The sequence below is a fragment of the Periplaneta americana genome, chromosome 14 (assembly GCF_040183065.1).
Source record: "Periplaneta americana isolate PAMFEO1 chromosome 14, P.americana_PAMFEO1_priV1, whole genome shotgun sequence".
Taxonomy (NCBI): domain Eukaryota; kingdom Metazoa; phylum Arthropoda; class Insecta; order Blattodea; family Blattidae; genus Periplaneta; species Periplaneta americana.
The window spans coordinates 72,207,509-72,221,596 of record NC_091130.1 but is presented as its reverse complement, the minus strand read 5'-3'; the positions used below and the strand labels follow the sequence as shown (position 1 = coordinate 72,221,596).

The 14,088-nt window shown below is 34.2% G+C and overlaps 1 protein-coding gene across 1 annotated transcript in view; it reads right to left on the bottom strand.

Moving 5' to 3' along the window:
- Nucleotides 1-5,757: 5,757 nt before the first annotated feature.
- Nucleotides 5,758-14,088, bottom strand: part of LOC138713453 (trypsin-1-like) — a 45,266-nt gene continuing 36,935 nt past the window's right edge. Inside the window, exon 7 of the mRNA XM_069845566.1 lies at nucleotides 5,758-6,068. Within this exon, the coding sequence (XP_069701667.1) occupies nucleotides 5,919-6,068 (150 nt within the window). The 3' untranslated portion in view covers nucleotides 5,758-5,918. The remainder of the gene's footprint in view (nucleotides 6,069-14,088) is intronic.

Below are 14,088 nucleotides of genomic sequence, written 5' to 3'. Positions count from 1 at the left end.
TTATACGACTGTTTTACTGAATAGAGAAATTATTTTGGAACTTATAATGTTGATCTGTAATTAAAATTAAATTAAAGGTTAATTCGTCCCATTCAGACAAGTTTTCTTCATTCAGTAGGCCTATGTCGTTGATGAATATGAAAAAAACAAACTTTTAAGGAGGGAAAAGATGCTTTGACCCATATGGTGGCTATGCTTGCCATGCAAGTCATAATTTATCATCTTGACCTCTAAGTTTCATGTACTGCTGTTATATCAAAAGTAATATGGGTTCAAAGAGTTTGTAAATTTCTTGTACGAAAGTTTGACAGTGTAAGTCTTGTCAATGAAATATTACCCTCGTAGGCTTGAGAAGTAAATGCACCGACTTTATTATACAGAGTGTAAGGGGGTATAAGTGTCATTATTTTAATTGATGATTATTCATGTCATAAGGAAGAAAAAATGTCCTTACAATTTTTTTCTAATTGTAATATTTAACTAATTATTAAAGTTTACAATATCACACGTTTTGCAATGTTGCTGGATGGAGAGGAGGGGGTTTAGAAGTATACAGTACAACTCAAGTGGGAAGAAGGGGGTTTAGAAGTACACAGTACAGCTCAAGCGGGTGCAGACATACAGTCACAAAACAGATGCTCTGTTCTAATGCAGGAGCGGACCAGGACAATACTGTTGTTTACATAAAACGAACAGCAAATACAAACTTTCAATCTCATTAATAAAACATTATGGCAAATTTACATTTTATGTACTGGTTACAATATTGCTCCATTTTTTTTTTAATTGTACGTCTAAAAAATAAACAATAATGGTTTTCTGCACAAAATCACACTAACTTTTTTTCTAATGCAACATTTTAATCTCTCCTGCTTCCATAAAGCAGTATAAATTTTTAACAAATTTCTGGTTGTGTGATTTTCGAAACAGAGTAAGAGATTTCTAGTTTCTAATAATCGTTGAGAAACTGCTACAAAAGTTCGTCGATTAGGTAACCTTCTTTAAGGAAAACGTTGGTGGTACATCCTTCTTGCCTCACTTGAATTACGACGACTTTCTCCATAAATTAATAACATATGATATTCCTAAACTGTGAATGACATTGTAAGTTGTTTATCGAATACCCTATACTGAACTGCCATCCACTCGGCAGTAGAACTATGGACAGAGAGCTTGACTCGTACTTACTTCTGTGCAGAGTATTGCCTGCTGAACGTTGCGACATCTCTCACACTAGAATATTAACAAATTTAAGCATGTATTTTTATCCAATTTTACGAAAACGTAATAGAACACACAAATATTTATTTAAACTAATATTAACTCTTTGCTAGATATGCCTACTGATGTAATTGTTTTCGTAATTTTACTAACGATATAAGCAGTATAACGCAAATAAAATAAGAAAATAAATATTTTTTTCTGGGAAAACCATAAAGTTTTGACGCTAAGTTGTATGGATATTTTTTGATCTTGTAGACCATCCTCAACGACTGTGAAAAGGACAGCACTTATACCCCTTACACCCTGTATAGTGATGTAGGGTTTGAGTCGACTGCAGGTGGATTAATTTGATGTAATTATCAGCACCCTCAGGCTTATTGTGCAATCTTTTTTTATTATGGGATAATTATTGAAGTCCTTAGGACCTCATTCTTTTGAGTAGGACATACATGATTCTCTGCTTGGTGGCATCTTATCGATTCAGCTACAGCATCCAGGTCTCAAGAGTGTGCGTGAACAGGAAAACTTCTTTGTCGTCCTGTTGATTCTGCAGTCTTTTCAGATCGATGGCACCTGTTCACAATTCACGTATTACGTCCTGCTGCATCCTGAAGATCGCAGCACCATAGATACCGCAATTCACTATGGCACCATCTGTCTGAAGGACACGTGATCTCCAAAAATTCTACTAGGCCTATTTATTTGAATAAAAAGCGCAAAAGATATACATCCATATGTTGGGCAATCATGTGTAAACACGATTTCTTTTTCCTGTTTCTTATTTATGATTGAATTATTCATATTTATAATTCATTCCGTTGCATGTCTCAGAGTTCTGAATATATTCAGCAGTGAAAACAGTTCTACAGTACTGCAAATATCTGGCAAGAAAAATAAACAGTGAGTGACAAGTTAGGTTTGATTTGTTCAGCCTTACATATGTAGGTAGATTTTCCCTGGACTGTATAGTGAAGAAAGGAATGCTTCAGTAAGTTGACATTATCAAATATCGTGCAATGAGCACTACTGATAACATCAGCTTTCCCATGTAACTTAGTGCAAAACAATGGCAGTACCACTGGATCTTGTGATTATTGCCTGTGAAAATGTCGGAGGAAATGATACATTGGATACCAGTATATAAGAAACGAATGTAGTTGGGTCGTGTTGGGTGAGTTTACAGTTTTCGTAGTGATTACTAGGGAGCAGATTTTTATGTGCTAAAAATTTAAATATATTTATTTTTTATGTGCTAAAAAGTACCAAAATATTTGCTAAAAATAAAAAAAAAAAATTTTAAATAGGCCTATACTTAGCTTGAAAAAAAAAATGTTACTAGGTACTCACCAATCACACTTGAGTATCAGTTGCTAGTAGTTGTCCGAGAATTGCAGTGAACAACAAAGGTCATTTCCAAATCCTCCATCACAAATGCATGCCCATTATCTCTGAACAACGACTTATACTGTGAAAACGATCTTTCCACATCACAGGACGTCAGACGTGCATGTTTAAAGAGAGGAATGTTACAAACACATTTACCGTCAATTTCACCTACAGGCACACTCTCCAATACTTGAGCAACTTTACACATTTTTTATATCCACTCTTTTGCCGTGAATGCACATGTGAAGCAGCGGCAATGTGCTTGTTTCCAGAAAAATGTTGGGTTACCTGAGAGCTCTGATCTGAACTTACTGATTTACCACATGGTTGGCAAAATAACACTTTTCCATCAGTAGTAAAAAATTTTTTAAATTCACCTACGCGATCTTAAATTCGATTTGATTTTAGGCATCTTAAGAGGCTAATATACACACGTCTTAACGTAAAAAAATGTTTCTAGCTACTGACTGACAGTGTTGGAGAAAAGCTTCCTATAGCGACGCCACCACGTCTACACTATGCAGATTATGCTTATGGTCCGATAATGGGGAATCACAACAAGATGTATTTCCTCACTTCGTAGGCATGAGTGAGAGGCGAGAGATTTGTTTAAATTAAATAATGTTTATACCTGAGCTCTTATCCGTTGTGTTTCACAAAGAAAGCGCGGAATGAAATCATCTTCAGCAACAATAAACGTTCCTAATTATGTGTTGCAAAATCTCTCCTTGTCCATGTTAATTTATTCTCATATAATAACAATGATATGCTACCTAGCAGTTCTCAGAACTTGAGGCGATACTATTACAAAAATGGATCACAGATACACCACACAGCCCATAGAAACACGTATTTCTGAGTGATATAATTGATTTAGTTTTAAATTTTTAAAAGTTCTTGTAAAAAAATTATTTAAGTAAAAAAACTCCAAGATTTATGTGTTTATAATAGATTTCCTGAAAAATATGTATTTACATAATTTTTTTGTGAGAATATGTGTTTTTATGTGAAATAAAATTCGGGTTTTAAACTAGAAACTTGACATTCGGAATTTTTAACTTTGTTAATTGTGTTTTATCACACGCAAGAAAAATATTTAATTACATAGGAATCTGCTCCTTAGTGATTACATCTTTTCTCTAGACTGGTGTGCTCCAATTTTGAGGTTACCGGTATCTTTAATTAGGTATAAGTAAATCTTTTCTCTGCCATGTATTGTGCATCGTGAGATCAAAGATTCACCCATTTATGAAATATTTGGCAAGTAATTTTTCTTTATATAGTAATTCATTCCAACAATTCCACCTTTCTTTGCAATTAAATCACTTTTTTAATTTTATACTTTTTGGGTGCTGTACTTATTATGGGTGCTGCAAAATCAACTCAGGTGTATTATACTGTATTTTATTTCGTCCTAAGTATCATACAAAATGATATTGAACACGTCACAAAAGACTAAAAATTAGGAATTAATTGTAAAAGACTAATACAAAATAATATGTTTCTACCATTAACAACATAATACATATGTAGGGTACAGTACCATATTTCTTAATATAATGAAAAACATTAAAATACTATTTTGACTTGCTAGATTTTCCTAATAATAAAGTTTGCATCCCATGAAGTTTAGTCATGAAGGAACTCTGTTATGAAAATCACAGTGTCAAAGAGAAACGGAATTTTAGAATGACAAGTGATGCATAGTAAGAACATGTGCTTACTTACTTGAATTGGCACTGCATTCATATCCATGGGGCTTACACCCTCACTTTAAATAAAAACCAGTGGCGAAGCTAAGGTAGGCTGAAAAAATCTTCTTACCTTGTATCTTTTTATAGAGCAGATGTTCATTGGCTTTTGTATACAAATTTTTTGTGGCACAGACCCCATAAGAAGATGATGACCATTCATTTTCACCCCCAAATAGAACACAGGTAAAGCAATATAACTTATTTGTCTCAGAGCACCCTGTTAGCTAAGGATTTTTCTTATGCTATGGAAACTGAAAATTTCTATTTTGTCTTCCTTCACCCGTTATTTTAATAATGTAAATGTGTTGTCGATCTCCTATCTTTGTAGGCACCTTTTGTTTCATTCGTCCAACTTGAAAACAGTTTCTCTTTTAATTCTATAAATAATAACCTCGATGTTCTCTCAGTACGTGTCATTTTACATGAATTAATATGTAACACACACTCACATGCACTTTTTATTAAACTCAACACCACAACGCAGTGCTTTCGGAGAACTCCAATATAGCATGACGTAATATTGTGATGGAAGGGTAGCCTCGTCCCATACGGATATGTAGCGAATTGATACCCCCTCCCTTGTCCCCTTCAAGCTTCCAAGTCAAGATCGTAGTCATCCTTTGCCTTAAGCCTCGCTGCTCTCTCCATACTGGAATGACTGCCAACAGTGAACTTATATGGAAGGATCAGAGTGCAACCAAGTGTTACAATATATCGTTATTACAAACTTATAGGCCTATTGTTACTAGAAATAATAAATAAAACTTTTTGGGTAAGCTAAAAAAGCTTCTTAAGAGCTTCGCCACTGATAAAAACCATGAAATTTTAATTCAATATCCCCAAGAATAAGGATCTAAGGTGCGTTGTTTCACCATTTGAGTTAGACCTTTTTCCAGCAGGGTATTCAATTGACACTGCATTCATATCTATTAATTTTGAATTCATTTGCATTTGCTTCCAAAGAAATCATAACATTCAAATTGGCAATCCATTGTGAGTGGTCTCTTTGGCCTTGCACCTGGACAATGTTCCATAGTCGCGGTAATATCATGATTAATGGCACAGCTGAGGAGCTGACCAAGTCCACCCAAAAAGTACGTGTTGTCAAATGCATGTAAACAGATTTTATTATGTTATAAATGTTGAAATGTTAATTTTATAGCAACTAGAGTAATAAAATGAAACTTGTCTGGTTAACGAAAAAGAGAAGCACTTTTATGAGTAATTAATTCCAAAGAGAGGGTGAAACCCTAAAGTCATTCTCTCCATCAGTCGTCACTGAATATAGACTTTGGACATACCGTACTAAAAAAAAATTGTATTAAATTTGCTTCATACAATTTTGCTATAGATGCTAGTAAGTACATCTCATTGTAAATTGATTACACGTATATTCAGATATAATATTGATTTATTTCACTGAGTAATTTTCCTAATATTTTTGCGAAATAATAGTGTTCTTACTATTCCAGAATTTATTTAAATTACATAACGAATATGTATAATGAACTATGTACAGATCATATGTCACTCAGTATGATTACAGTTTATATGTCACTCAATATTATCCTTGATCCAGTCAATGTAGTAGGACACTTGTGTGTACACCCCTGATGGACGTGGTGGCTTAGTGCAGGGCTTGTATGACCAGGAAACGATTCCAACTTGAAAGCCATCTGCTACCAGAGCTCCGCCAGAATCTCCCTGCACAAAGAAATAATTTGAAAAACGTATTATATGTCTTTCACATGTTAAATTTCATGTTACCTTGTTAACATGTTTCGGCATGCTATTGGCCATCATCAGAACTGGTTGTTGCTGGTCTTGGCGCAGTTTTGATGATGCCCAATAGCAGGCCAAAATATGTTAACAAAGTAACATAAAATTTAACACGTGAAAGACATATAATATGTTTTCCAAAGTGACATAGTGTTAAAAGTTGTGTAATCAAGATGTATAAAGAAATAATAATTCTGTGGCAATATGGCAGAAGCAGATATATCCACTTTTTCATTTCTCGAATTTTTATGCAGACATGTCACTAACACTAAAATCTTCAATTTGCCTGAAGCATATATGGCTTATGGACAAGAACCTTGTAAAAACGCATAGATAATAATGCTAAGTCAAACAGATGCAGCATGCAACTCCCAAAAGCAGATATGTTGAGTTATCAGTTCTTATATTAATACTGTGTCTATGTTAGAAGCAAATATGTCAACAATGCCTAGGATTGACACCTGTCAAAAAATGTGACAAATTTAGGATGGGAGAAAAATGTGCCATGGAGAATGATAAAATTGATATTGCTCAGAAAAATTTACATCTAGATGCAGCAGAAACTGGCCACAGATCAAAATCCGAAGACAAAAATGCTATCTGAGAAAACCCTAAACAGAGAATGTTTGTGTTTGACCTGCAGCAGCCAAGTTTAAGCAGTAACATTGTTTACTACAAAAGACAACTCTAGACTTTCAATTTCACAGTTAGAGACATAACTGAAGAGTAAACAACATGCTATATATGGCATGAAGGACTAGGAGAAAGAGGCTGAGATGAAATAGCCTCATGTCTGGTTAAACAACTTCAACATTTACCTGAAATTGTTGAATCAGTAATAACATATTCTGACTCTTGCCCTGGTCAGAATAAAAACATAAATGTTGCTATAGCACTGTCATATTATGTAAGTTTTAATCTGAAAATACTAGACCAGAAATTCCTTAAACCAGGTCATACAAGACTTGAATATGATTCAGATCACTAAAAAAAAAAACATCATCCATTGAAATCAGAATTTCTCATGATTGGTTTCAGTTTGTGAGGACAGTCCGTGGACACTAACAGTTCAGAAAGGTTGAAATTTCCTAAGACGATATAATGTGCTATTCAGGTCTTGTAAATGAAAGCCTAACAAAGAAGAACAAGTCAGTGGAAGGGGAACCAATAAATTGGCAAAACATAAAGTGGCTCCGATATGAGAAGACTGATGGGATAATCCAGTATAAGAATGTACCTAAGAAAACTAAAACGAAGACCAATGAAAAATAATAATATGGTGCTCAAGTGAAATGATGACAAACCTGTTGAAATAAATCCAGCTAAGAAAGTAGATCTCATTTCACTCTTACCACTTGTGGATTCAGTGTACCGGTACCACAACTTCTACTGAAACTTATCAACACGTAATGTGGCTTCACAGTAGGGTGATTTTTCAGATTCGCCATCAGATGAGGAAAACTAAACTGAAGGGAAAAATTTCCTGATATTTTGTTTACGTTCCATTAAAGAAGAAAAATAAAATAATAATGTTTCCTCAGACAGTGTGTAGGGAAGTGCTATACTGATTATGACAATTTTTCATTTTTCCCCCTCGATGCAGTGAAAATTAATTTTATGTAGTTGTGAATTCATAGTTTAGGATTGTAGGCAATGTTTAAAAGATATTGTATAAAATGTGGCAATATTAACTGGATTATAATAATTTTATTTGACATATACTGTTTCGCCATATTCTACTGATCAAGAACATAACAATATATTATGTGCTTCCTTTAAACTTTATTGAAATTTTTCATAAATAGTGCAATAAAAGGCTTTTCAAGTCATGTAATTGTTATTTCCAAAACATGGTTGTACAAATTAAACAAAAGTTGTCATTTAATATGAGGCTGATTTTTCAGTAGGTACTAAAGTTTGTTTTTGCTCTCCTGAAAACTTGCAAATTTCGACATATCTGCTTTTGCCAAATTACCATATGCAGCAAAGTTATGCAGCAATGCAGTGATTATTTATTATATAATCCCTACATTGCTGCATAACCTTCAAAGCATCTGTGACTAAAGCTCTATCAGAATTACCTTGTACACAGAACAATTTGGATTTAGGAAAAATAAATCCACAGGAAATGCAAATTTAGTTTAACTGACAATTATCTGGAGGCAATTAATAAAATATTATAAGTTGGCGATATTTTAGATCTAAACTCTAAAGCATATGACTGTATAAATCATAAAATGCTGCTAGACAAAATTCATTAATATGTCACATCAACGGACGTGTATACGTCACCAAACATCGTAAGATGAAGATTACATTTGTAAAGTTTCTTTCAACCCATAAGCAGTGCTGACTAGATCAGATGCTATGGACAGTACTCTATAACAGAGTCACCAGTATGAAAGGATAATTCCAAGCCTTTGGCGTGAGATGAACTCGATAGCTCAGTGGTAGAGCGCCTGACCAGAGAACAGGAAGTCGCAGGTTCGATTCCCGCTCGAGGTTGTGAAATTTTTCTTTCATACCATGGCATGATTATGACTATAGTAGTATTTAAAATTCATTAATATGTCACATCAACGGACGTCCCATAAGCAGTGCTGACTAGATCAGATGCTATGGACAGTACTCTATAACAGAGTCGCCAGTATGAAAGGATAATTCCAAGCCTTTGGCGTGAGACGAACTCGATAGCTCAGTGGTAGAGCGCCTGACCGGAGAACAGGAAGTCACAGGTTCGATTCCCGCTCGAGGTTGTGAACATTTTTCTTTCATATCATGGCATGATTGTGACTATAATAGTATTTAAAATTCATTAATATGTCACATCAACGGACGTGTATACGTCACCAAACATCGTAAGATGAAGATTATATTATGGAATTAAAGGTGTTGCACACCAATGATGTCACTCATAGGCTACCTCATAGATACGAAACAGAAAGTCGAAATCAATACAACTATGAAATCTGCCTCTACATGGAGTACTATTAATAATGGAATTCTTCCAGGATCAATATTAGGTCCCTTACTTTTTCTAGTGTTCATAAATGATCTTTCTCCCCTAATAAAAGATGTAGGTCATCCCATATTATTTGCAGATGACACAAGTACTGTATAGTAATTATAGCCAATAACTCCAACACATTCCAATCTTCAACAGAGACAATTGTCCTCAAAACATATGATTGATTTCAGCCAATAAATTAGTATTAAATTTGTAACAAAACCCACATAATTCAATTTAAATCCTGCCCAAATTCAACTTCGTAAATTTCAAGTGCAATAATTAATAATGAGTCTCTAATAGAAACAACAACAGCCAAATTTCTTGGATTACAAATCGATAATGTGTTAAATTGGAAAAATCATATTAAAGAAATTACCACCAAACTAAATTCAGCATGTTTTGCTATTAGATCTATGCAAGAGATAGTAAATATCAATGCCTTAAAAACAATATTCTTTGCATATTTCCACTCGGTAATGGGTTTTGGAATAATATTCTGGGAAAATTCTACAAACAGTAGTAACAGTATATTCTTACTACAAAAAAAAAAAAAAGATGCCAAATCTAGGGAAACGTGTAGGACCATTTAAAAAAAAAAATACAAATAATGCTCATCACTTGTCAGTATATTTTTTCATTAATAAACCTCCTCATATGTAATTGTGAAAACTTCATAACTAATTCAACAGTTCATAGCATAAATACTCGTCAAAAAAGTTACTTTCATACTTCATTGACAAGTCTATCATGCTATCAAAAAAGGAGTGAATTATATGGCAGTAAAAATTTTTAATACACTCCCTATGGATATAAAAAATGAAACTCAAAACATAAGATTATTTAAGACCAAATTAAAAAAGTATCTAATTTGTCACGCCTTCTATTCTGTAGGTGAATTTAATGACATTCAACAATACTTCATGAATATTTCTTGAATATTTCTGTCTGTTGTACTAGTAGACTATATTGTAAAACTCTTGTGTATATATTATGTCGAGTAGACTGTGACTATAATTAAGACTATTAAGATTTTTTTTTTGACATGTTCCATATTCTAGCTGTGAAGCTACCATGGAATGTAAATAAATAAATGCAGTGCAATATATTCATTGCATTGTACTATGACCTTCAGACCTTTTGTGAGAATCTCTTTTCACACAAAAGAATATTATTACTACATGCAACACAAAATTAAATATAAACTTAAATAAGTAGGTTGGTTTAATCTCCCCTGTAAATTATAAGTGAATTCAGGACACTGGAACATGTTATATGAATTAGCTTACCTATAGTTTATTATTACTTCCATTACTGACACATGAAGTCATCGGTAACTTGTAGCTGTATTTTCAGGTGATAGTGTCCTGTTAATTTCTTTATCACCGATTTTAAACTCTATTTATTTTTTAAGAGAAGAGATATAGAAATCACATCTTGAACTATTTACTCTCTAATTCCCAGTAATGGACACATGCCTCACCAGTGGTAATGAAAGAGCTAGGTGCGAATTGCCTTCAGTTTCGAAACATTTCAAATACATTTGTAAAATTTCAAACATTTCAGTTTGGTGCTCTTATCAGCCGAAACATTATGTATTTTTTGCTTTCCCACATATTTATTTATGTTTTGAAAATAGTGCCTTGTATTAACCGGTATTTGAAAAAAAATGTTGATAAAACTGTTGTTCATTTGAATTTATTATTTCGCTTTCAAACAGGGGTGCAGTGGTGCCGTAATGCAATGAAACTGAGTCGGAAACTTATCAGGAAAAGCGGTACACATTCAGAAATCTATTTCAGCTTATTCTTAGTTCTGATTCTGTATTTGAGTTTGAATTTCCTGCATTATTTTAAAAGCCAATAGCGAAGAAATTTTGTTCTAGTTAGTACTGCCAACTTGACTCTTTTTGTAGTGTTTTAGTAACCTTTGGAATGTGTGTTGTGATTGATTTTTAATTTCTGAATAGTAGTAAATTCTCTCGCTTCTTCAGGAGCATAGAGCATCTGTGAAACACCTTCTTCTAACTCGGTTCCTTGCAAACATTTTAACCTCATTCCATGTTTTCCCACATGTCTTTGTCTCCTCTATGACTGTCCTTTTCGAAGTATGTTCAAGTCTTCCTACTTTCTGTTCATCTTATGGATTTCAGTCCAGTACTGCTTCTCGTAGATTCATCCTCTTTTCTGAAAGTATGTCCTATCCACCTCCATTTCCTAATTTTAATTTGTTTCTCAATTGGTTTCTACCTTAAACTCCGAACAATGCAGAGTTACTTATTACTTCAGGTCATCTTATACAAATTATTTTTCTCAAGCAGCGATTTATGAATGTCTGTAATCTATTTCTAATTTGGTTAGTTATTTTTCAAGTTTCACATCCATAAAGCAAAAGTGATTTAACATTGCTATTAAATATTCGAATGTTTGTTTTCTTGGATAATATATTTGTTCTTCCATCCTATAATTTCTGAGTGTGATATAATTATTATTTTCATAATAAACTAAGTGACTCTTTATTTCTAAATGCAACTGTAGTGTCGAGTTTGTTTGCAACAAATTTCATTTCGTTGGCTTACAAGCAAAACGCATTAAGTAAAAAATATTACCTCTGAGAAGAAGGCGTTTTGAAAGATCTTAACAAAACTGAATCCTTAAAATATTATTTCTAGTGAGTCATTTTTCTTTATATGTATTTAATTTTCCAATTCTAAGTTTATACACATACATTATGTACATTATATATCCCCTCTTCTCAAAAGTAATATTTTTAACTTAATGTGTTTTACTTGTAAACCGTCAATTTATTCAGTTGTCTAAACAACTAATGTGGCTTCCTAAGAGCTGTGTATTCTATCATTATTAACTAACATTTTTAAGTCCACACCTGTGGAGTAATGGTCAGTGCATCTGACCGCGAAACCAGGTGGCCCGAGTTCGAATCCCAATCAGGGCAAGTTACCTGGTTGAGGTTTTTTCCAGGGTTTTCCCTCAACCCAATATGAGCAAATGCTGGGTAACTTTCGGTGCTGGACCCCGGACTCATTTCACTGTCATTATCACCTTCATCTCATTCAGATGCTAAATAACCTGAGATGTTGATGCAGCGTTGTAAAATAACCTAATAAGAAGACTAACATTTTTAATGAAGTTAATAGTAGGTATTTCTGAAGTTACAGATGCTTACAGAATAATCCATAAGAACATTCATGCTATTATGAGAATGAAAATAATATCCTGGAAATGCAGCTGAAAATGCCATAAAAAAAGGAACTTTCATTGTGTTCAACTTAAAAGGGATAGATATAATGTGGTGAAATTGTAAATCAGTTCTCCAGAGTCTATCTGACAATCCAAAATGCAGATTACGTACAACAGCAGCCTCCATTTGTATTTCAGAAAGTGAGGCTGCCAATGAGTCTGAGATAAAAATTCTACTGGAACAAATGCAAGTGTTGGAAGCTTCAACTTGACAAATAGACATTATTACAGCATGACTTGAGAGCGAGAAACTCTCACAGATTTTGCATACCATTCCATAATTCCACGTGAAGATTTTAGGGACTTCATTGATAGCAATGGGAAGTGTGTTGAAGAGAATTTGAAAAAAGTAAAATTGGCTATAATAACACTGCCAATAACGAGTGCTGACTGTGAAAAGGGGTTTTGTTCTCTGAAAATTATCATGATACCATCTGGAAATCGTCTGTTGGTTGAAAATGTGTCTAATTTTGTGTTTACAAATTTAGAGTCACCAGTTTGCTTGTTGTGATCTAAGACCTCATGTAAAACACTGGTTGATCAAACATCAAACAGCTGATGACATAGCAATCAGACAGCGTCAGATCAAAGATAATGAACGATATAAAGCTCTTTGGAAATTCTTGTGAATGTTGTTGTTGTTTTCTAATGCCAGGCGTTTGACAATAAAGTCATTTGACCTCTTGCACTCCAATATTTTTCAAAGATATTATCATGGTCAGCCACTGAAGCACAGATTTTGAGGTGTTCCGAAACCATTTCTTGGTTTCATATTGGATTTAAAATGACAAGTTGTAGCCGATTTAAGTGAACACGATATTTTAACGTTTTGGTGGCTACTTCATTCACACACAACCCCCAGAATGTCTGAAGGACCACACCTTCTGTTGGTCGATTGGTCCATTGGACCTAGCTGGGATATCTTGTTGATCACCAGCTTTCCCTCCTTAAGCCACTGGAGGACGATTTTAGTGCCATAGCAGGTCAGCAGTAGGAACAGAAAAGTAGAAAGAGGAGGAAGGAAAGTGAAATGAACATTCTTCTGAATGTGAATTTATATCTTTTGTGTAAATATTTTAAATAAAGTAAATTTGATATTTGTCATATATATTTTATTAAAGGTATCCCCGTAACATGCCATGAAGGCACTTGGAGGGCATGAAGGTAGAGCCCCATGCTTTCCATGACCTCGGCACTAGAATGAGGTAGTGTGGTCGGCACCACACTCTGACCTCCTTTTACCGCCGGGAAAGACCCGGTACTCAATTTTATAGGAGGCTGAGTGAACCTCGGGGCAGTTCTGAAAGCTGGGATCGAACCCCGGACCTTCCAGTCCGTAGCCAGCTGCTCTACCAACTGAGCTAGCCGGCCACCCATATATTTTATTAAAACCTGTAAAAATGTTGGTCAAGATCCTTATGGGTAACTGAAATTACCATTTAATGGGGATAAATTTCTGTATTTTAACAAGTTAAAGTCTGTTTGGGTAGCACCCATAGCATCATACATACTTCATCACAAGAGTGAATCTGAAACCTACCTATTCAAGTTACCACTGCATCCCTGCTTTTCAATCCCTTTATTTTACTTTGTAACTTGTACTCAATCATAATTATGTTTACTACCCTCCTTCCCTGTGCATTTGCCTGTGTTGTCACCACTCCTGAAGCAAAATATC